This window comes from Cervus elaphus, chromosome 17, assembly GCF_910594005.1.
Source record: "Cervus elaphus chromosome 17, mCerEla1.1, whole genome shotgun sequence".
In the NCBI taxonomy this organism is placed as follows: Eukaryota; Metazoa; Chordata; class Mammalia; order Artiodactyla; family Cervidae; genus Cervus; species Cervus elaphus.
The window spans coordinates 30,535,270-30,561,168 of NC_057831.1; the positions used below are offsets into that span (position 1 = coordinate 30,535,270).

Here is a 25,899-nt window from a genome sequence, read left to right on the forward strand (position 1 = left end):
AAATAGGTAAATCAAGGTTATGAGAGTCTCACAAACTTATACAAGGTCACAAAACAAACAGATACAGAATCATGTGTAGCATCAAGGACTTCTTGCTTCATTCTCATAGCTTTTCCAAAGTCCCTCCAGAGATTAAAAATTAAAAACAAGGACTATTATATATAGAACAATTTTTAAACAGACATTACGTCACAAGTTTGGGTGATGAACGCAGACAGACTCCCAATGTAAGTCATAAACCACTACTGCATGTGCTAAGAAATAAACTACTGAACTACATCTCCATCTTTCTCATGAGAGAAAGATGTATATCCATGGTCAGTGTCCAACACAGATGTGACTACATAGACCTAAAAAGTCAGAGGAAGAAAGCTCTGAGCATGATTTGTGTGTTGGTCTATTCTGTGTTAGTGGCGACAGCATTCTGCCATACACTGGTACTTCAGTTATCATCAAAACTCTTAGAATTGTTTACTTGGTTTATAAGCCTCAAGTGATCCAAAATGCCTGTTTACAAGAACAAGCAAGGCAAAATTCAGACATACTAATGAACAGCAAGGAATGGCCAATGACAAATCTCTTTGTTAGACCAAGGTCAAATGCATGACTACTGCTGTAGAAGAAAGACTGCCTTGGAACAGCCCATGCTCCAAATTTTTGGGGTTTTTTTTAACTAAGGTACTGAAATTACTATGAAAATCCAAAGCACGTAAACCCTGAAGGCAATAAATGAAAGAACCATCCCTTAGAAATTTACCTTAAACAATATAAGCAAACAATAACCATGTGATTTTTCTTTTATCCCTTTCCTCTACATTTCTTTTATCCCTTTCCTATACATTTACACTCTGTAACTTGCATTTCTCATCAAAAGTAAAATTCAGGAATTAAGAATAAAGCTATTTTAAGCTTCTGATATTAGGAAATCATAGCATAACTAAAAAAGTTTGATATAATATGTTAAATCTAAAAAAGACTAATTTCTCCTTATCCAGGAGGTCCCCTTGAGTCAAAATCTAAGTATACAGAAATGTAATTTGAGGCAACTTATAAGAATCAAAAAAGAAAAGGCTGGTAAAGCTGTTGGCATATTACTTTTACAATGTCCTGGTAAATGTAAAGAAACATCAGGAAGAGTAAATTCAAGTTAAAAAATGTACTCCTTTATCTGTGAAGAGGAGGAAGCTAAAAATAGAGGATGGAAACAAGATTTTTGATGGAGAGATGTTATAGTGTATACAGAAGTAGGAATAAAATGTACACTTGAAACATGAAATGTTATAAACCAACATTACTTCAATAAAAAATAAATTTTAAAAAGAGGATGGAGAGGGAGAGAGGCCCTAGAGAAAGAAGTTGGTGTCCTATAAGTTATAAATTTGGATACAAACTGAAATATTTAGCTGGAGGACAAGCAAGGGGGTAAGAGAACCATCTCAAGGGCATATTACTGACAACAAGACAAAAATAATTTATAAACTTTTTACTGAAATTGCTAGCTAGTAAGGGCCATTGACTGGAAACCAGTAGCACAATTACAGAAGCTTAAAAATTACTTGAGAACTTTCAACTCTCAAGCAAGCACAAATATAAACACAACTGCACTCTGGAATCAAAGCCGATCAACCACCCACCACTAAGAGACGGCTGCTGAATGTCACCCAAGGCATCTGACTTTACTATGGGCTTATCTCAACATTCTGCTGCTTGCTTCCATATTTAAGTATAGCTTTCAAATGTTTTATATAGATTATTACCCGTCATCCCTAGAGTGTTGAAAGTGATAACAAGAGATGAAGAATCATGAGAAAAATAAAAGGTGAAATAATTTTTATACAAAATTGAAAGCAGTGAGATGTATATATGAACACAGGATGAATCATTTGATTACAGTAATGATAATGAATTTTAAAAGACAATTCAAAAGGAAGGAGAGGCAAGATAGAGGCAGGGGATTAAGAGGTACAAACTACCATGTATAAAATAAATAAGCTACAAGGATATATTTGTACAGCATGAGGAAATATGGGCATTATTTTATAGTAATTTTAAATGCAGTACAATCTATAAAAATACTAAATAATTATGCTGTTTATAGAAAACTAATGTAATACTGTAAATCAACCAAACTTCAATAAAAAAGACAATTGATGTGACATTTCAAAAATTCTGTCCCTGTGTTGTAAGTCAGGAAAAGTAACTGACAAACAGTTGCCTATAAACATTATCAGTCATCAGTACTGAATGCCTCTCAACATAAGGCTAATTCATGAAAAAGCGAAGCATTTGAAAAAGTAAACATTATATATATGAGGTCAAAGTAGTGATAATAAAACCTCTGTTACAACCTTGGATAGTTCTACAGGTTCATGCCTCCTTGAATATGCCCAGTATTTCAAGAGCAAAGAAATCGGGAACATCTTGAGATCATGGAGGATAGACTGCCTTGGAGATTTTCAGTGTGACCATGGACACTTAGCAGTAAGTAAGAACGGGATACACTTAGTTCAAAGCCTGGAGGGACCAAATGATACACCTTAGGTGGCTGGGCATGCTGAGCCTGGAAGTTCTGCCTGTTTTCATTTGGGGTCAAATGGATTTACAAATAGTGATGGCTCAGCTGGTACAGAATCCACCTGCAATGCGGGAGACCTGGGTTGGATCCCTGGGTTGGGAAGACCCCCTGGAGAAGGGAAAGGCTACCTACTCCAGTATTCTGGCCTGGAGAATTCCATGGGCTGCGTCCATGAGGTCACAAAGAGTTGGACATGACTGAGCCACTTTGACTTTCACTTCTGGACCCCAACTCATTCATTGCAGAGTGAGGGCAAGGTTTATAAGGTTTACGCAAGTCTTGGTCCCTTTAACTCTATTCTTCCACTAAGATCTTATGCTTCTTTCTTATAAACCCCAAGTTGTCCAGAAATATAACCACCCCAGTTGAGAAGGGACTATAGTAGAAATTTTCTTCTAACTGGTTTAGATCTTTATAAAGATCAATTTAACTATAAAATATAATTTTTAAAGTAGTAGTTAAAAAGGAGTTTATCTGCATTTCTCTAATAATGAGTGATGTTGAGCACCTTTTCATGTGTTTGTTAGCCATCTGTATGTCTTCTTTGGAGAAATGTCTGTTTAGTTCTTTGGCCCATTTTTTGATTGGGTCATTTATTTTTCTGGAATTGAGCTGCAGGAGTTGCTTGTATATTTTTGAGATTAATCCTTTGTCTGTTTCTTCATTTGCTATTATTTTCTCCCAATCTGACGGCTGTCTTTTCACCTTACTTATAGTTTCTTTTGTAGTGCAAAAGCTTTTAAGTTTCATTAGATCCCATTTGTTTAGTTTTGCTTTTATTTCCAATATTCTGGGAGGTGGGTCATAGAGGATCTTGCTGTGATTTATGTCGGAGAGTGTTTTGCCTATGTTCTCCTCTAGGAGTTTTATAGTTTCTGGTCTTACATTTAGATCTTTAATCCATTTTGAGTTTATTTTTGTGTATGGTGTTAGAAAGTGTTCTAGTTTCATTCTTTTGCAAGTGGTACACACCAGTCAGGATGGCTGCTATCCAAAAGTCTACAAGCAATAAATGCTGGAGAGGGTGTGGAGAAAAGGGAACCCTCTTACACTGTTGGTGGGAATGCAAACTAGTACAGCCGCTATGGAAAACAGTGTGGCGATTCCTTAAAAAACTGGAAATAGAACTGCCATATGACCCAGCAATCCCACTCCTGGGCATACACACCAAGGAAACCAGATCTGAAAGAGACACGTGCACCCCAATGTTCATCGCAGCACTGTTTATAATAGCCAGGACATGGAAGCAACCTAGATGCCCATCAGCAGATGAATGGATAAGGAAGCTGTGGTACATATACACCATGGAATTTTACTCAGCCGTCAAAAAGAATTCATTTGAACCAGTCCTAATGAGATGGATGAAACTGGAGCCCCTTATACAGAGTGAAGTAAGCCAGAAAGATAAAGAACATTACAGCATACTAACACTTATATATGGAATTTAGAAAGATGGAAACGATAACCCTATATGCAAAACAGAAAAAGAGACACAGAAATACAGAACAGACTTTTGAACTCTGTGGGAGAAGGTGAGGGTGGGATGTTTCAAAAGAACAGCATGTAGACTATCTATGGTGAAACAGATCACCAGCCCAGGTGGGATGCATGAGACAAGTGCTCGGGCCTGGTGCACTGGGAAGACCCTGGGAAGACCCAGAGGAATCGGGTGGAGAGGGAGATGGGAGGGGGGATCGGGATGGGGAATAAGTGTAAATCTATGGCTGATTCATATCAATGTATGACAAAACCCACTGAAATGTTGTGAAGTAATTAGCCTCCAACTAATAAAAAAAATTAAAAAAAAAAAAAAAAAGGAGTTTATCTGATCTGCTCAATCAGGGTGATAGGAAATTTTAAAAGCAGTAATAAAATAAAAATCACCAAGTAACTCAAATATTATTTAATTATTAAATAGTTTAAAATTTTGCCCTTGACAAAAACTGATTAAATAAATGAAAACTTGAAGTGCATCTGTTCACAAGAATTCAAGTCCTCTACACCAATCAATCTATTCTGATCAAATTGAATCAACTTATTTATTCCACTTTTTTCCAGGGTGTAAGAAATACTAGCATTCTTAAATTTCTTTCATAAGTTTCAGTCAGAAACTACTTGAAAGGCTGCTCACTTTAGGTGAATTGTAAATCCTTGAGGACACTGTCTTCTAAAATATCTATTTCACAATGAAGGGAATAAATACAGTTTTCTGTTATAGGTAAATAAAGATACAACTCTTCAAGTTGTGTTTAAGTCATGTAGAGTTTAGTCAGTTAACTAAAACAGCTGAAAGCTGCTTAACTACAGTTAGTTTTACAAACTATTAAGCATACTGGCTTCCCTGGTGGCTCAGACGGTAATGAATCTGTCTGCAGTTCAGGAGACCTGGGTTTGATCCCTGGGATGGGAAGATCCCCTGGAGAAGGGAATGGCAACCCGCTCCAGTATTCTTGCCTGGAGAATTTCATGGACAGAGATGCCTGGTGGGCTACAGTTCATGGGGTCACAAAGTCAGGCACGACTGAGCAACTAACACAGACAGATTAAGCATGCTATGCCTCAGACAGATGCTGAGATTCAAGGGTGAGGAATATGCAGCCTCTGTTTTCAAGGAGTTCAACATCTATGCACTGATCCTAGGAAAGACAAAGTCATTCCACTTCAGGAGGGACAGAAATCACCAGCTAATTAGAGTGCTTTCTACTGACTGGCAGGAAGGCAAAGAAGAATGCTGAGCAAAGGTCATCACTAGAGTCATGGAATCCTAAGGTTTTTTTTGTTTGTTTGTTTCCCCTTATCATCTTAGGTGGGTGTGTTCCCATGGTGGTGGAGGGAAAGATGGTACGATAGGTATGACTGTCACTGATCCCATTTTCTGGCTTCTCCTCTGAGATGTCACAGCACTGGGGGAAGCTGAAGTTCCTGAAGTTACAACATTAGTGATGAAGTTCCGATGTGAGAGGGGTCTTTTTACTTTATCCCGAAGAGAGTGTAACTACCATACATCCTCCTCTGGCAGCCAGGCCAGGTGACTTAACGTTTTGTTCATTTTCTTCTCACTCCTGCAGTCCTGTGTAGACCTCTCACATACCTTCCTTACTCTGAGAGCCTCCTAGCCAGACACCCCCTCTCCTCTCTAACCCATTCCGCACAGCACTGCCTGAAAAATCTTACATCTTCCTTCCTGCTCAAGTATCTTCAATGATTCTCTATGTATAACTGTACTGAGCTCAACACTGTTCCCTTTCTATTAAGTCCAACACTAAATGGATCCATTTAAGTATCATTCACGATTAATGAGAGACACGAAAGCAGAGTTATTCCTTATAAAAGATTTCACAAGTGAATTTGAAACCATATCCTCATCCAACTAAGTGATGTGTCCCACAGAAGGAACATTCTCGTAAGTGAAATGGTTTTAACTCAACATCTTCTACTGGGAAAAAAAAGATCATAAAGCTGAATGTTCAGGTGGTCTGGGCAACAGTGGAATAAACTGGATGAACAGAAGATGTACACACAAATGAGAACAGTGCTCATTTCAAATCCTCTGTGACCTGGGTCAGGAGCATCTCTCAAAGCACACACCATCATATTTGGCAGAAGGTTTAGAAGCTCCGGGTTAACACAAAGTATATGGAAGAGCTCTGGACAACATCGCCTGATCTTACATGGTCCTTCTTGCTCAAAAATCTTCAATGGTTCTCAATGTATAGCTGTAAAAAGCCTTACCCTGTTCACTTCCTACTAAACCCCTAAGCTTTCCCTTCTGCCCTCTTTGACTCTTCAGGGAACAGCTAGAGACTTACCTAATTTGTCATTTAGGTGCCTGGAATCATTTGTACATCTATGCAAATATACAATGTGATTTATTATACCTACAAACCCTGAAAACTGCCAAGGTAGGAGTATTTTTGGTCAAATAAATGAGGAAATATTTAAAATTACCTTGAAAAAGCATTAAAAAAAAAAAAAAGAAATGGATAGACTCGTATGAGAGAGTAGAGGAACTTGAGGGAGGTGGTGAGAAAGGGACAAAAATGATTATCACAGATCATGTCAAGTAAAACTAGGAAGAATACATAAAGTGGGACCAGATTATATAGAGAAAAAAATAAATAAGACTGAGATTATGCCTGCTAGGACAGGAAAACGAAATAGAACACTGACATGGTGGAAGTCATACACAAAGAGTTAATTAAGGAGACTATGCAGTTTTCAAAGCATACAGGGATAGTATGAGGTCCTAGGAATAGAATCTAGAAATGGAATAAGAAAGATAAACAATGCAAAGTAACAACTGAAAGGTATTTAGATGATCAATATTTTATTGAGGGAGGTTAGACGATGATTTCATCTTTTAATTTGAATTATGGATATTAAAAAATTATTCTACTACTTTATTCAGCATGATAGCTATGCACTACATCCTCTAACATACATGCCATTAGGCCATGTAAATGGAAGGGATTTTGGAAGCAGACACATCGGCACCTGACAGGAATCAAAGCCAAAAAGTACTCATAAAGAGTTAAAAAAACAATAATAAAATAAAGGATAAGACCCTCTACACTTTGTGCATGTTCTCTGAATTATCCCATCAAGGGCTTCCCAGACGGCTCAGCAGTAAAGAATCCACCTACAGAACAGGATACGTGGGTTCAAACCCTGGTTAGGAAGATTCCCTGGATCGTCAGGGGATTTCAGAATGTCTGAAAGGATGATGCACTTTTGATTCGGGCTACTTTCTGGGTTATTCTCTACAGGAATGTGGGAGTGTAAATGAGCATGCGCTCTACCCAGGCTATCCAGCTTGGCTACAATCTGCCTGGTACCAGCCTTCATCCAAGCCCTAAGCAAGGACACTTTTATCTTTAAAACTGTTTTGCCTAGAAGGGCAAGATTTAGTGCAGTATTACTCAAAGTATGTTCCCTCAAAAACTGCTTATCACTGGTCTGTGAGTACATTAATATAGAAATTGAAATTTGTATCACAGTAACTCCAGCTCTGTTGAATTTAATGAACGCATGCATGCTCAGTCGTTCAATTGTGTCCAACTCTTCGCAACCCTATAGACAGTAGCTCACCAGGCTCCTCTGTCCATGGGCTTCTCCAAGTAAGAATACTGGAGTGGGTTGCCATGACCTTCCCCATGGGACCTTCTGACCTAGGGATCGAACCCATGTATCCTGCACTTCCTGCATTATAGGTGGATTCTTTACTGCTGAACCATCCGGGAAGCCCTTGAACTTAATTAACAGACAATAGAAAAATGAAAAACGTAATCTGTAAGTATTTTTAATTAATTTTTCCAGTAATTCATTTTTATTGAACTTTAGAAAGTACCAGTGCACAACTTGTTGGGGAAAAATTTTTGACCAGAGGTATAGCCTGAGAAGGGACTTCCCTGGTGGCTCAGATGGTAAAGAATCTGCCTGCAATGTAGGAGACCCAGGTTTGATCCCTGGGTCAGGAAGATTCCCCTGGAGAAGGAAGTGGCAACCTACTCAAGTATTCTTGTCTGGGGGAAATTCCATGGGCAGAGGAGCCTGGCAAGTTACAGTCCATGGGGTCGCAAAGGAATTATACACGACTTAGTGACTAAACCACCACCACCATAGCCTGAGAACTATCTGATTAAAAGAGCTTACAGGGATGAAGGCAGAAAGGCCTGGATCTGTTCTTGAGTCTTAGAGCACAGAACAGAAAAAGGCCTTCTGATTCAGACATGATTGACCTCAGCTCATAGCAGACTCAACCCGAATCAATATCTTGTTAGCAAAATGGATATATCTGCTACCCAAAAGTGAATATTTCTGCTCCTTTGAGTGTCAAAGGTTAGCCGTTAGTTAGAAATTTAGAATCTTGGTACCTTGGCCACAGTTTTTTTTCAATCATTTGGGTGTGCACAATGAATGACCTAATAAAAATTTTATAACCTCTCAGAGCCTCAGATTTCTCACCTGGAAAATACAGATAATGCTACATTCTTTACAGGAATGCTATGAAGATTAAAGACAGATGAAAGTAAACATTCTAGTAATATAAAAGTTCAATAAACATTAGTTTTATGTCTTTCCTGAATCCACTTTTCAGTTTCTCTCACCTGGCTGCTGCTGTTCTCAAATTCACTTTCGTCTCCCTCTAATACACTGAAGACTCTGCAGCAGAGATAATTTTTCAAAAAAGCAAATCACATCACATCAATCTCCACTGCTACTCTTGTTTTAACACCTCCTTCAGGCCACAGCCAGAGTTCTCCCGTCTCCAGGCTCAAAGCCACCACATCTCCTACATGCTGAGCTTCCCCTTCCCACCACAGAGAACTTTCATCGCAGTTAACAGTGCCTCATCACTTGCTCTCAAATCAACTTAGGACACTTCAATGGCCTATGAGGAAAACAGGACAAAATATTTGAAACTGGGGTAATTCTGGATAATTCTGGAAAATCTAAACATATGATCCCCAGAACTATGGCTCAAAGGGCACGTACAGACTCACTTGCAATTGCTACAGACTTAGACAAAATAGTAGAATATCTCCCTAACATGCTAATTCCTGCTTCTCTTCTTCAGAAACTTCGTGTGATTTTTCTGATACTTTTTTCTGTTTACTGCAAGCATTTCCTAGGAAATACTGTCTGAGCTTTGGAATCATTTTATCTTGGTTTAAGACTTGGAGTAAGACTTGCAACCTGGTGCTATCATACAAGGGCCAAGTTACTAGACTTCTCTGGGCCCTGAACTCCTCAGGTCTAAGGGTAAGAAAGGAGCATTCTCTACCACACTGCATTTTTGTGCTGATTAAATGAGACATATATTTATTAATACACCCGAATCTGCTCATTGCATCATTCTGTCAATTCATATTACTTGAACTATATATTTTAGGATACACTGGTAAGCTTCTATTATATAGTTCCCACTTCATAAGAAGCTTTTTTAAAAAAAGTCTCAGCATGAAAGAAAAAACATTCAGCTCAGCTTCATGCTCCTTCCTGGGAAACTAGAGGTCCTAAACAGCTGCCCAGATATTCTGCCCAGAGTTCTAACCCAGCAGCAGCCTCCCTCCATACCTGGGTCCATTACCCTCCTTGAGGGAGACTCTGCTTCTCTGACACTTCAGCTCCTGAGACTCACACTTGTCTTGTTATCTCATCCACTTCTCCTTGGGCATACTCTAGCCTCTGTATCTACTGCTGACCTCACCAGGGGGAATAAATGCAGCGACAGTTACCAACAAGATGGATGTAGCTGCATCATGATGTGTAAGAAAGAAAGAAGCAAAAGCCTAGTTTCAAATATTTGAAAGTATTTATACAAACTTGATTACCTACTGAGGAGTCTATTCTTGAGGACTTTGATAACGTCTTTCTTAACTTCTGGTGGACTCACATAAGCTCTGTTACTACACTGTTTCCCAGGATCAGTTTGTGAATATTCCTAACAGCTTGACAGGGAGTCTTAGTCACTCAGCCTAAGTCACTCCAGTCATGCTCAACTTTTTTGACCCCATGGAATGCAGCCCAACAGGCTCCTCAGCCCGTGGGATTCTCCAGGCAAGAATATAGGAGTGGGTTACCATTTCCTACTCCAGGGTATCTTCCCAACTCAGGAATCAAATCCGTCTCTACATCTCCTGCATTGGCTGAAGGGTTCTTTACGATTAGCGCCACCTGGGAAGTCAACAGCTTAAGTTGTTCTTTCCAATATACTAACACCATCAGCATAATAAATAATCAAAACAAACAAAACCCTCCACACATTTGACAGCTCCTGCTGTTGCATTTATTTATTTGGGGGCAGAAGTCTTTTGAAAGAAAATAATTAGTTTCTACTCCTTGACAAGGACCCTGGGATCTGCACTCTCTGTTTATGTGCACGAGTGATGTTTGGTGGAAGTATAATTTCAGAACAACATTTCAAGGCAAAATGGGATTCAATAGTTGAGACAGGCACAGCTCTGAGAGGTAATGGGGGTAGGCCCTACTCCCCAAAACGTGTTCTTGGGAGCACTAGCCTAAAATTGTACAGTCAAAAAAGGATGCCTTTCTGTGAAAACTGGAGTTGAACAATTTATATGACCAACCTGCAAATATTGTTGACCGAGTCTTCTGGACAGTGGTGGTGGCATTTACATCGCAAGAGCTTTGGACGAGGGGTGGGGGCTGTACTCTCACCATCCTCTTTCTTGGTGCCCACATTTAATTTTCCTGAACTTCGCAAAAGCATGTTATCAAGGAAGTTTGCTGAAAAGAAGGAAGAGTAGGAGTTTAATGTAAGCATATTTGGGATAGCCCAGCCACAGTCTTCTGTCCGAAGAATTATGATGTTAAACAAAATAGTAAGTATTCATGACACTTAAAAATTTAAACAGAAAATACATTCTGATGTTCTGATATGAAAAACTATACTTTCTCTACAATATAGATAGGTCTCATTAGAAATTCTCATAAACCTTTCAGAGTAGTAGTTTCTACATTAAGCTATAATAGTTGTATTTGAGTGCAAGCAGTTCAATGACACACTATTATATAGATTATCTGTATGTATGTAATGTATGTGATACTGTGAGTAAATATTATCACTCCCATTTTCAGATAAGAAAACTAAGATTTGAAATTTAAGTGATCTGCACTCAGCTAATAAGTCATGAAGACAGGATTTAAATCCAGATTGTTTGGGCCCTAAAATTTCTACTAGACTTTTTACTTTAGGTATATTAAGTATTTTTTAAAGAAATCATAGGAAATATTTAATCTCTGAAATTCATTAGGAAGATGGAAACTTAGCTATCAAGATGTATTTCAAAAAAATATATCTTCTCATTATTATTTACAAGCAAAAAGGACTACCTATTAGCAGTGATTGTACATCTTCAGTTTAAGTGGAAGAAACGATGGTAGACATGTCTAGAGACATGTTTTTCTGGGTCCAAAAACAGGCTTTATTATCAGTTAGTTGACATTGAATAACTTTACAAATAACCTCATTGTGCTTTTCTCTTATCATTAAAATGCAGATAATTATAAACACCTACGTCATGTCAAGAACTTAGAGTGTGTATGTTACATACTATTACTTGATAAATGTTAGGTAATGTTACTGGAAAAATCTAATTTTTTACGTTTTAAGTGGCAAGACAATCTTTCGCAACATAGGGTGACATATCACTGAGACCGTTTTCATATTTTCTTCTTTACCACCACCTTTGGAATATAATGATGCTCGAGGAAGCATGGATTGACAGCTATTAAGTTTCAGGCATAGTGGTAAAAGTTCTCATACATGCTATGTCACTGTAGAAATCGTCACCCTGAGCAATGTTTGATTTAAAATCTCACAACACATCCAGTTTGCCTATAGTTCAATAAAACTTCAACAAAAATATTATCTGAAAGACACTGGGTTAAAAAATTGAAATTCCTGAAGTATAGTATACACAATAGATATGCACAGTATGCGTTTGCTTTTTTTTTTTTTTCAGGTTTTTTTTTACAATATTGTATTGGTTTTGCCATACATTGACATGAATCCACCATGGGTGTACATGTGTTCCCCATTCTGAACCCCCCCTCCCATCTCCCTCTCCATCCCATCCCTCTGGGCCATCCCAGTGCACCAGCCCCGAGCACCCTGTCTCATGCATCGAACCTGGACTGGCGATTCGCTTCCCATATGATAAAATACATGTTTCAGTGCCATTCTCCCATATCATCCCGCCCTCGCCCTCTCCCACAGAGTCCAAAAGACTGTTCTATACATCTGTGTCTCTTTTGCTGTCTCACATACAGGGTTATCGTTACCATCTTTCTAAATTCCATATATATGTGTTAGTATACTGTGTTGGTGTTTTTCTTTCTGGCTTACTTCACTCTGTATAATGGGCTCCAGTTTCATCCACTCATTAGAACTGATTCAAATGTATTCTTTTCAATGGCTGAGTAATATTCCATGGTGTATATGTACCGCAGCTTTCTTATCCATTCATCTGCTGATGGGCATCTAGGTTGCTTCCATGTCCTGGCTATTATAAACAGTGCTGCAATGAACATTGGGGTGCACGTGTCTCTTTCAGATCTGGTTTCCTTGGTGTGTATGCCCAGGAGTGGGATTGCTGGGTCATATGGCAGTTCTATTTCCAGTTTTTTAAGGAATCGCCACACTGTTTTCCATAGCGGCTGTACTAGTTCGCATTCCCACCAACAGTGTAAGAGGGTTCCCTTTTCTCCACACCCTCTCCAGCATTTATTGCTTGTAGACTTTTGGATAGCAGCCATCCTCACTGGCGTGTAATGGTACCTCATTGTGGTTTTGATTTGCATTTCTCTGATAATGAGTGATGTTGAACATCTTTTCATGTGTTTGTTAGCCCTCTGTATGTCTTCTTTGGAGAAATGTCTATTTACTTCTTTGGCCCACTTTTGATTGGGTCGTTTATTTTTCTGGAATTGAGCTGCAGGAGTTGCTTGTATATTTTTGAGATTAATTCTTTGTCCGTTGCTTAATTTGCTATTATTTTCTCCCATTCTGAAGGCTGTCTTTTCACCTTGCTTATAGTTTCCTTTGTTGTACAGAAGCTTTTAAGTTTCATTAGGCCCCATTTGTTTATTGTTATTTTTATTTCCAATATTCTGGGAGGTGGGTCATGGAGGATCCTGCTGTGATTTATGTCGAAGAGTGATTTGCCTATGTTTTCCTCTAGGAGTTGTATGGTTTCTGGTCTTACATTTAGATCTTTAATCCATTTTGAGTTTATTTTTGTGTATGGTGTTAGAAGGTGTTCTAGTTTCATTCTTTTACAAGCGGATGACCAGTTTTCCCAGCACCACTTGTTAAAGAGATTGTCTTTTCTCCATTGTATATTCTTGCCTCCTTTGTCAAAGATAAGGTGTCCATAGGTGCATGGATTTATCTCCAGGCTTTCTATTTTGTTCCATTGATCTATATTTCTGTCTTTGTGCAAGTACCATACTATTTGCTATTTTTAAAACTACAAATTAGTGCCTCCAACCATTATTATATCAGAGAATGAGGAGTTTAAAAAAAGATCTGTGATGTTGTTTTCTGACTTTCTCTGTGTTATAACAATTAGTTGAATTCTTAGAGTAATAATTGAAAAGGAAAACAATAATCTGTTAGATCAATTTATCAGAATTTCCCCAATCATCAATTCCAATATTTCACTAGATTTTTGAAATTTATGTAAGATGTGCACCTAACTTTCCCGAACAGTTCCTTGAATTTTAGTCTGCAGAAGATATACAAACTGTAATTTTGTATTCTGAAATTTACATTTCAGAATGTAATGTATTTTATAATGATGTATTTTGTATTTTGAAACTGTTCTATTCAGAATCCTGGGCCATCATAGTGATTCCGAGTCTACAGGTCTCAGGTAAGCCAAGAGAAGGCATACTCAACAAGACCCCATGCGATTCTGAGACAGATGACGTGTAACTCCACTTTGAGAAAACTAGGACTAGATTACTAATATTTAATCCCAATAGGTGTTTATTATTTCTATAAAGTATGGTGCTCATCCATAAGTGAAAACTCCAAAAGAAAATGAAGTAAAACACAGTTCACTTTCGCATGCTGTATTTAAAACCTACATAAATGCCCTAGCATTGCTTGATATCCAGGTGCAGTGGGTGTTGGTATGTCTATATATCTCCTTACCACATTGACTTCATTCTTTATAAATGTGGTTCTCAGTCTTACTAACTTTATGACCTGAGGAACCTCAAAGTAATTCACAGTGATGAAAGTAAGATATTTAAAACTTACTACATCCTGCTTCCCTCCATACCAGGCCCCTGCTCTTTGAAGTTTTTAAAACAAAATAATAAAAATTCATTTATTAATATTACACATATGTCTACTTCTTAAATATATACTAGGTGCCTATCTTGTTTCAGACATAGCCCAGGTATGTAGGATGAACTACACATACACAGAATTTACCGTCTGATGGGAAAAGTTGTTAAATGGAATATTCACATAGAATGGTCTATAGCAGAAAAGGAAACACCCTCAAACTACTGGAAATAAGATGTCATTTTGTAAGAAGTATTTTAAGAAAGGATTTATGATATTCTCCCACTTTAACTTAAATAAAATAATGATATGAAATTTAGCTAGAAAGAGTCTTTTCACAATATTGCTTATTAACAACCTGTGAAAAAAGTGAAAGTCACTCAGTTGGGTCCGACTCTTTGTGACCCTCATAGTCTATACAGTCCATGGAATTCTTCAGTCCAGAATACTGGAATGGATAGCTGTTCCCTTCTCCAGAGGATTTTCCCAACCCAGAGATTGAACCCAGTCTCCCGCATTGAGGGCATTCTTTACCAGCTGAGCCACCAGGGAAATCCAAGAATATTGAAGGGTAGCCTATCCCTTCTCCAGGGAATCTTCCCAACCCAGGTATTGAACTGGGGTCTCCTGCATTGCAGGCAGATTCTTTACCAGCTTAGCTACCAGGGGTATAAGTCAGATTTTTAAAAAGAGATTCCTAAAAATAAAAAAAATAAAAAATAAAAAATAAAAAAATAAAAAGAGATTCCTATGTAGTTATTGAAATGTTGACGTAGAAGTATATTTACTGACAAGAAAGACTGTTAAAAATATAATTTTTGCTCAAAGGGATAGTTTACAGAGCATTTTAATTACAAAATTCCACTACAAGGACACAAAGGGTTAAAACAAAGATCTAGTAATATAAAAGGGATCTTGAGGAGACACTAGAAAGGAAAACATGCTAACTAGAAGGTTTAAGGATCATCCTTTCTATACAGATTGCAAAGATAAAATATTGCTGCATAATCTTTCTAAAACGCTTAACACTTTAACATGGAGTCAAAATACATGCTATTTTAACAAAAATACATTCACAAGAACAAAAGATAAGTATGGTTAGCTCACATTAAAGATTTCATACTCTGCAAACTGAGTTAACAGAAAACATATAATGTGACCCAAACAACTAAAAGTAGTGAGATGATAAATGATTGCTTTTAAGAAGCTTCAAATAAATAGATAATTAAATGCAAATCTGAGACAGGTAAAGAGTTCTTTATATTTGCTTTCACTAAAATAATCAAAGGAGTAATCTATGTAAATTGTACAATTACTACTTAGGAGTCAATTACTCGTATAGATGTGTTAATTTCTTATGAAATGAAAATCGTTATCAGACAATTCACAATATTTCCAATCACAAGATAAAATTAAAGTCATTGAGTGATAATTTGGAGGCTAAATGGAGAATGGGGTAAGAGAAGCAGTAGCAGGAGAATAAACACATTTGATTAGACTCATATTAAAAGCTTAAGAATACAGTTAAAAAAGATTATAAAACCTAAAGCGTGGCGTAACTGCCATACAATACTAGTGTCAGCGGTACAACAACGTACCACACCTTCTTTATCCACCCCGTGCTGGGCACTTAGGTTGTTCTGTATCTTGCTCATTGTAAATAATGCTGCAGTAAACACAGAGGTGGATATATTTTTTTCGAGTTAGTTTCTGTTTCCTTGGATAGACACCCAGAAATAGAATTGCGTGACCTCATTGTAGTTCTATTTTTAAGTTTTTTGAGGGATGTGCATACTGTTTTCCACAGCGGCTGCACCAATTTACAATACACAAGGGTTTTCTCTTCTCTACATCCTCACCAGGATTTGTTATCTTCTGTCTTTTTGAGAACACCCATTCTATCAGGTGTGAAGTGATATCTCATTGAGGTTTTCATACCTATTTCCCTATTGATTAATGGTGTTAAATGTTTTTTCATGTACCTGTTGGTCATCTATATATCTTCTTTGGAAAAATGACTATTCAGATCATCTGTTCATTTTTAAAAACAGAACTTTGGTTTTTTATTCGTTTTTTGACTACTGAGTTGTATGTTGTTGTTGGGCTGCTAAGTCATGTCTGACTCTTTTGCGACCCTATTGACTGTAGCCCACCGGGCTCCTCCATCTAGGGGATACTGGAATGGGTTGCCATTTTCTTCTCCAGTGGATCTTCCAGACCCAGGGATCAAGCTTACGTCTCCCATGTCTCCTGGATTAGCAGGTGGATTCTTTACCACTGAGCCACCAGGGAAGAGCTGTATGAGCTCTTTATATATTTTGGATCGTCAACTCCTTATCAGATATACATCTTATAAATATTTTCTCTTATTCAGCAGGTTCCCTTCTCATTTGTTGATGGTTTCCCTTCGCTGTACAGCAGCATTTTTTTTTTTAATGCAGTCCCTCTCATTTATTTTTCCTTGTCTTTTTTGGTGTCAAATCCAAAAAAGTCACCAAGACCTATGTTAAGGAGCTTATTATCTACATCTTCTTTGAGGAGTTACATGGTTTCAGGTCTTACAGTCATATCTTTAATACATTTTGAGTTAATTTTTTGTGTATAGTACACAAAAGATCATGCAGCTATTAGGAAGATCTGGAAACTGAATCAATAATTTAAACCTCCCAACATCCACAAGTCTAGTTTCAGATGGCTTCACTGGTCAATTTTATCAAAAATCCAAAGAAGAATTAACACCAATCCTTCTCAAATTCTAAAAACAGGAGAGGAGCAAACACATCCAAAATCATGTTATGAAGCCAGAATTTCCTTGATACCAAAACCAAACAAGGACACCATAAGAAAAGAAAATTACAGGTCAATATCCTTGATGAACACATCTAAAAATCCTCAACAAAATATTAGCAAGCCGAATCCAACAATATAATAAAAAGATCATACACCACGATCAAATGAGATTTACTCCAGGGATGTAAGGATGTTAAAATATCCACAAGTCAATCAGTGCAATTCACCATATTAACAAAATGAAGGATGAAAATCATATCATATCAATAAATGAAGAAAAAGCATTTGACAAAATTTAACATCCATTTATGTTTTTAAAAAACTCTCAACATGTACAGAAAGAACATATTTCAACACATATTTTCATATGAGATAGATTTACAGATTTTTCAGGCAAATTGCTCAAACTTCATGAAATAATAATGATCATCATGCAACAATGTGACTTCCATTCAATTACAAAGGCTAAACAGGTCATATCCTACAGTACAGTATTATATCTTAAAGTACATTTTAGCTAAACTTAGTTTTTTTTTTTCCCTTGGTAACATTCTTGTCATTTCAAAAATACAATAAATCATTTTAAGTTTGTGATATACATATTGTTTCATATGTCACAGTGAAGAGAATATTAGAATCCACTATCATATTGAAACACATAGAGAGCAATCTTTATGAATAGGGGTAATTCAAGAAAAAATAAATCTCAAATATGCAGTGTACTAAAAAAGAGCTGTGACTCTTCAAAATTCATTTAAAGATGACATATAATTATCTGGTGTCACAGAATCTACTAGTAATCTATTTTGCTCTCATTTTCTTTCTTTTTTTTTACCTTTTAGATCTCCAAATATGGCAAAAATTAACAAAATTTTGAGTGTCTTCTCTGTTCTACCTCACCTTCACCAGAGGGCAGGCCGGAGCAAGAAGAGAAACTGAAATTCATATCACACAAGTTTGTACTTCAAGTATCTTGGGTAAAAAGATTAGTGGAAGAAATTACGAAAGCACTGAACTGTTCAGTAGTGCTTTGAGAACGATCCATTCTACCACTATCCTCACTGCTATGATAATAAATAATGTGAATCAATGCCCATTTCCTTTCACAACCAAAGCTGGTGTAAAGGATATACTGGTTCAAAACAAAAACCTATAATACACAGGAATAAAACGTGAATCAGAGTTTGAAAATAATATTAATTTGCAAGCTTTAGTGATCCTGAAGAGTGGGTTTAAATATATAACTTATTTTTATTTTTATCACCTAAGCCTTGACTCATTTAACTCAATTTAATAATTTAATTTACTATCAAGCATATTCAATTCAAAAGTCCTGACTTCAATTTTCATTGCCTAACCCTCTTTTACACTAAGACATTTTCAAACAAGCTTTCTATGCTGTTTGCAACAGAACTTAGAAAAAAATATATGAACAACATGAAACTCAATCATTAATATAAAGTTGGAATATGCGCCTAAACTCTTGAAAAACAAAATATAAATACAACTTAGATTCAAGAATATCAAAGCAAAATCTCATGCATTATAAAGAAAAAGTAGACTTTCAATTATTAATAGTGATGTTAACTGCTCTGGAGTGTCCTTCTCCTTCAAGAGTCTCAGAAGTCATAGGAGAGAGGGTCAAAGGAAGCTTGCTGGTGGTGAGTCCAGGGGCTAGCATGCTCTAGAAGGGCATGGAACGCCAAGTGAGAAACCATGTCATGTGTGGTCACCAAGCAGTGGACTTGGTGGGCTCAGACTCACCAGGATACAGGGTAAAACAGTCCAAACCTGGCTTAGCTATTGCCTTGCTCTGTGGCCTTCGCAAGTCACTTAACGTCCCTAACTGAGGCTGTGGAGAGTGTCAGCACACATTGGCTTGCTATGAGAACTGAATGAGCTATTTCAAAGAAAGCACCCATCCCAGTTCCCTGCACATACTAGGAGTGAACAGTAGTAGACTGTCATTGTTATCTGTGTTGCTAAAGCGTCTGTTTTTTGCCTTTTTTTTTTTTCTGCTTTTGTTCTTCATATTTTTCTCTTTCCCTCACTCAACTATTTTTGTTCCTTTTCTCTAAGGCTTCATCTCCTATATGTTTCTACTTCTCTTCCTTTTCTTCTTTCCCCATCCTTTTTCTCATCCTAATTTCTCTCTTTTTCTTCAATTCCCCTTTCTTTTCTGTTATTTCCATTAACTGCCTTTTTAGGTTCATCACTGTGCCCAAAAAATCTATAAAAATATTGAGTTTTTTGGTTTAAGAAACACGGATAGTTTGTTCGTGGCTAATACATTGTTACTCATTTTCTTTTTTCCCTGTGGTAAAAATGAATCATTAAATTCATTCCATCTACATAACATAACGGCCAAGAGCACTGGAAGTACCTTCAGCAACAGAGCAATCTTGCTGGTGAGACAAATCGAGTGCATGTGGAACACAGTGAGACAAATCAACTACACATGGAAAACCAAAAACAGTGTATGCAAACAATAAAATGGATGTCATAATGCCACACAGAATTGTCAAATATAAGTCTCAGGTAGGAGACACAGGAGTGGCAGTAATCAACCAATAACGTTTATGGAAAACATAAGCACCAAAACCAGGGATTCTGACAGTTGTTTCATTTCAATTGTTAACACTACTGAATAGGGTAAGAAAAACATATTAGTTTTACAATATTAGAGACATGCTGGACCACTATAGAAACCAGGGCCTTAATGATAAAATATTTTGTTATAAATGCTTCCATTTGCTGGCAATTGTTTCTCTCTTCACCATACTTAACACATCCATATCACCACATCACTCAGCTTCTGTAAGACAATCATGTTCCCAACATTTTATATCATGGAAGCTCTGCCCAGAGACCCTACAACATCTGGGTAAAAAGTGAAAACTTCAATAATTCAAGTGTTTTATATCCTGAGATGCTATATTATGAGTTGAGCAAATCATAAAAAAAATGAAATATTACATAAATGGGACCATACAACGTGTACATTTATTTGTTTTCCAGGTAACTAACATAGAGTTATGAGCCCAAGTAAGCATCATAATTGATTATAATATGAGTTATAGTTCTTGGACATCACATTTATATTCTTTAAGGGTAAAACAGTAGCTACCTTTCCCACAGGTTTTAATGCTTTTGAGTTTTGAGAAGTTCAACCAAAATGTTTACAGATATTAAAAACCTTTGAAAATACTATAAAACACAACATGATTACAAGTATCTCAAAAAAAAAGGTCAATATAAGAAATAATAAACTTCATAAGCACGTAACCACCATGTTTAAAGATAGTTTAACATCAAACTGAATCTGTATTCATAAAAAAGCATAATCACAGCTAATAGGATCATTTTAAAGGTCAAAAATATCTCTGTATTTTAAAATACTTAGTATGTCTGTTCAAATCCACATTTTTGGAAAAGAAACTGAACCACAGCCTCTTTGACAATAATGTCAACCAGTACATGGCAGACTGCCAAGCCAGGAGCTTTGGTTTTATTCGGTGATGTTTCTATCAATGCTCTGTTTCACAGAGTTCTGAAGCTAATCAAAGTGGATGTTTTACTTGCCATCACACCAAAACTTACTCCACAGCTTTGCAAAGCACTCCCAAGACAGCTTGATGTGTAAAACTACTTTGAACAGACATCCATGTAAAGAAGAGAAGTGACAATGAAGCCAGATAGATCAGAAACCAAATCACCAGGTTCACGCTATCTTTTTCCCCAAAGAAAAAACCTGGAAAGCATTTAGGCTCTCTCTCTGTTTCTAATCCTTTCTGTACCCTCTAATTGGATAAAGGTTAAAGGATACGTTAGTGAGGAGTTTACTGACCTTAAAAATGCAAATATATCGCTATTTCAAATGTTTAAATGTTTGAGGAATAAAATAGAATATGTATATTTTAAAACTTAACTTACAATACACTAATATTAACTACTATCATCGCCAACGAGTTTAAAGGTCTATGATGAAACAACATGGAATAATGATAACCAGCAGCAAAATGAATTAAGACAAAATCTGAATATCAGAAAGCTATTATACGGAGTTTAAACAGAAAAACAAAAGAAACAACCATACAAAACCTGCGGTGCTGCTTACATAGCTCTGTTTACAATTATGTGTTATGATTCACAGAAAAGTTCTCTAAGATAGCAAAAATGACATGAATTACTAAAATATACTTGCCTTAGTTTCTCTGACTTGTATACTTTACTGTAAAACAATTTATAACCTTCCTGATTAAAGTAAATGATTTAGAAACCTAATCTTCAAAACACTGATTCCTTCTAATATTAAAATCATTAATCTATACTTTAAAACATTTTTGTATTGTAAATATCACACTTGCATGAAAGTAACTTAGACTTCTATAATCTATGAATTGAGACTTACATATCACAGACAGCAAAAGAATTTACCATGTCAAAAACTACAAATTATACCACAAGGGCTTTACACAGCCATAACACTTGATTTTAACCACGACCATACTGGAAAATGTGTAAGGGCAAACACAGGCCCCTAGTCCAACACACAGATGACACAGAAGTTAAAATAATATATGCAAGATATTTAGCAGTTTAAAATTAACCTCAATCATACACTGCAGGGACAGCTAAGCTAAACTATCTTCTTGCCATGTACAGTAATTTTCGTGCACAAATTTTTGAACCCTCTGAACTGTCCTGTTCACCACCATCTATGCCAAGAAGGACTAAGTTCCATCATCTCTTTTGTGTGTGCCAGAAGCATCTTAACTGGTCTGGCTTACATTTCTGGAGGGGGATAAACAGCCTGGGTAAGATAAAAAGCATCTCCCACTACTCACTCGTGATTTCTGTACGCTTGCTAAGATCGTTGCCAGGTTCCCTGGGATGAGACATGAGGAGGATGCACAGAACTGCTAGGGGCGTCCACTGAAGGGCCCAGCACCGTAGGCAGCTCTAATCCTGCACCTGTGATGTGTTATTCACCAGTTAAGAAACGCAGTCCAGACGGTGGTTGCCTAATACAGCTCAGCTGTTTTTCTCAGTACTCCCTTTGATTATGAGCTGGCAAGAGAGATTATTCTGGTGAGGCACAGAGCTAGGTTCAAGATACATGGCATATGATAGTGGAAAGGTGGAAGAGAAAGGAAACCTTAGAATCAAAAAAATAAATAAAAAGAAAAGAAAAAAGTCAGTGACCACAGCGTATTATGTAACATTTCCAGATGGTTCAAGGCTGCCTCTGATTATACGCAAGGCAGAAAAACATACAACATTCAAGTGTCTAGAAATCTATTTTTGACATTATCCTTTTGACATTTAGAATGGTACATCAACATGCAACTCTTGGGTTTATTTTAAAATAAGCATAACTTCACAAATTGATCAGCTACACAAACATTTAAAAATCTTTCTATAAAGAGGTTTACCTGTTTAGATGTCTAACTTCTTTTGTTGGCAAAACTGAAACCAAATGATTACCATTAATTTTATCTTTTTATCAAGTCCACCATATCACTGGACTTGACTCAGAATTTTTTATATAAAATTTATATTTGAAACACAACTATCTTATTCATCATGGGTGGCTTAAGACAGCATAAAATATTTATTTTAACCAGCATTAAATTGCTAGCAAGTCCAAATTGACTTAAGAAATATTTATCATACACAAAGCTATCTATAAAGCACTCTGATTTCATAGAGGTGAAGAAGAAATGGCCACTAACTCATAAACCTTAAAATCTAATCCAGGAGAGTGAATAAAAGTTATTTTTTCTGTTATTGTTGTTCTTTTGTCATAAAAGGGCTGCTGACCATTCACTCATACCAAAATTTTCACTATTTTTCCATTTACACTCTAGATAAACACAAAACCATCTGTCCTCTAGGCCAGTGTCCATGCCATTTTAAATAATCTAAAAACTTACCCAAAAACCAAATACGCTTTCCTAGTAGCAGATGGTTAAGAAACAAAACATTCATTTATATATAAAAAGAGTTGAAATGAAGAAAATACATCAATTTAAAATTTTACATATAAAGTATATACTAAAATGTTTAACAATATTTTGTTTTCATTAATTAGACACTAATTACCTATTAAGAAAAGCAATATATAAAATACTAGAAAAATTCCATATGATATATATTAGGAGTAATAGGGTCAAAGAAAATTTCTATGGTCATAAAAGCATTCTCATTAGAATCTGACAAGTCTTAGAGCTTTCCTTTATATTTGTGGGCAGCAGTGTTAAAGACAATACTGCATTTAAAGTTCCAGATAACACTGTGAGGCTAACTGGAGAAAGACCTAGGTTTGTGGTAGTATGCCACAAAACGCTGTATTAATATTTTCCTAACTATTCCCATACTCTGGTCTGTGCATCTGAACTAAACAAGAAGACTGAATTGGGTTCTGGGTACTTATATGACTAGCAAAATATATACCTAGATTACTGATGTTTTAAGACAAAAAAATTTTTTTTCTGAAATTATACTTAATTGACCATTAAAACAGTATTGAGATTCTGAACCACCATCAGTTTTGTTTGATTTTTTGGAATAAGGTTGCCAAAGGCAAAAGTCTTATTGATGTTTGAGAAGAAACACCAAGGAAAGATCTGAATTGAGACTATGTTATTGTAATGATTTTGTTATCTTAAATCTGGGTATGACATACATCGGAACATTCTGGCCTGATGTTTCTCAAGTTTTCCCTCTTTCAATAAACAAATGTCTTCAGTTTTCAAAACATTCTTCAAAAGCAATCTTACTTTTTAAATTTTGCAATTGTATAAAGCCTAGCAGACTAAGTGGCCCAGGTTTTGAAAAGTCTGATTTTACCTTCAAATTTTCCTTCTTTGTAGTTCTTTATCCAACTTGTAACTCCTCAATGATGCCAAAAATTACCTGCCCAAACATCATATTCTAAAGTAAAAATGTTTCCTTTCTCTTTTTTAAAATAATTATCAATATGGTATAACCAAATCAAGTAACCACCCCCCCACCCCACCCCCCCCCCGCAAAAAAACCCTGAATCTAAGCTGCTACAAGTAACTCTCTCATATATGGTTATTCTCAACCACACCAACAAAAGGCAGACATATCTCTCTATATAATTTTTTTTCACCCTGAAATATTTTGATAAGTTGGTATATGATTTTAAATTTCAGTATCAGAGTAATAAAAAATATATACTTAATCATGTTCTATTTAAATGACCAAAGTACTCCCAACAATAAGTAATAACAATAATATAGGAGAAAAGAAGAGTAGCTATTTTAAATGACCACTTCAGTTAGAAAGTTTCCCACTTTGACAAAGAATATTTAAGATCAAGCAAAATATTTTACCAAAATTAAAGAATTTGTTTTTCAGTTATTAAGAAAGCTTTCTTTAAGTTCACCTACAGAAGGTCCTATTCCCTACCTAAAAAGTCAGATATTTCATATGGGATGCAAGAACTGTCATTATGTAATGAATCAGAGATTGGCAAAACTTTGTCAGCTTTAACTGTAACAGCCATCAAGCCTGCTCAATAGGAGTGAAATCTCATTGACTTTTGTTTTGTTTTTTCCTTAAAGAAAGAGCATGCGGTTCTTTCAGAATGAATAGACCTCACTTGTGATAAATGATGGTTATTTATTTTCAACAATGAAGGTTACTTATTTTCTTCTCATCTTTCTTAGCAGACAAAAAACTATTTGCTTTCATCACTGAAACCACAGTAACTATTTGGTGATAACATGAAAATTTCCTGGTGGTTCTCCTTCTCTACCATCACATCAAACAGCCTGGCCAGGAAAGGATCAAAATTGTGCAATTATTAATTAGAGAGAAAATCTGGAATAAAATAAATCCCTCTAGTACCTACATCCCCCCAATTTTCCACCCCAGTCCTTAGAATACAGGACTTTGTGATCGCTTTTGTGCAGTTGAAATCATGGTAAAGGAAATATTTCTCTTCCCATTTCATACCAATAAGCGGGGGGAAAGCTGTTCAATAGGCACCATAAAAATAAGCCCCCCACCACCAAGTGTTCAGGGCTTTCCCCTCTAGAGAGTTCAGTGTCTCCTCACCAGCAAGAAAGTGTAAGCAGAGAGATCATTAGTTATGACATGTAGACGCTAGCAGATAATGTTGACTCACTTCAGGAACTATTAAACTATAAACAGTGTGCTGAAAGCCATTTATCTGCATTTTAGGATAAACAGCAGAAGCTATTCAATTAAATAGATTGCAAAGAATAAGCTGCTTGATGCCAAACCAAGTGAAGCTTAATTGTGAAAAGAAAAATCTGCAGATTTAATAAAAATCAATCTAGGATACCAGAGCATACAAAATCATTAAGCACTTTATTTTATAAAATAATATATAAAACACAGAGCATATATTTTAAAAGACCAACTGATTCAGTTACCAAAGTTATTGCAGAGTAGTTCAAGTTCAAAGAAAATTTATTGATACTTGATATTTTCTTTTAAGTGACAGCATTTATGGTAATACTGAGGCTGAGCAAATATATGTTATCAAGGAAAGCTTTACCTGTCACTATGTAAAAGGTAAAGTTGAACTGGGCCAGTTTTCTTATCAGCACTATTCCTATTCACAATTTGTTTTGATAGAAAATTCCTAAATGACTCCTTCCAAGAAAAAGAAATATAACTGAGTGCAACTGTTCATTTATCTACATCTATAATATTA

The 25,899-nt window shown here is 36.3% G+C and overlaps 1 protein-coding gene across 13 annotated transcripts in view; it reads right to left on the minus strand.

Moving 5' to 3' along the window:
- The window catches only part of BMPR1B (bone morphogenetic protein receptor type 1B), a 424,822-nt gene that overhangs the window by 40,774 nt on the left and 358,149 nt on the right, over positions 1 to 25,899 (minus strand). For 11 of the 13 annotated variants that reach the window (XM_043871290.1, XM_043871291.1, XM_043871283.1 and 8 more), the window contains one exon: positions 10,666 to 10,825. In XM_043871290.1, coding sequence (XP_043727225.1) covers positions 10,666 to 10,780 — 115 coding nt within the window. In that variant the 5' untranslated portion in view covers positions 10,781 to 10,825. Of the gene's footprint in view, positions 1 to 10,665; positions 10,826 to 13,648; positions 13,654 to 25,899 lie in introns of all 13 variants that reach the window. The other 2 variants (XM_043871293.1, XM_043871289.1) reach the window with 1 other exon arrangement.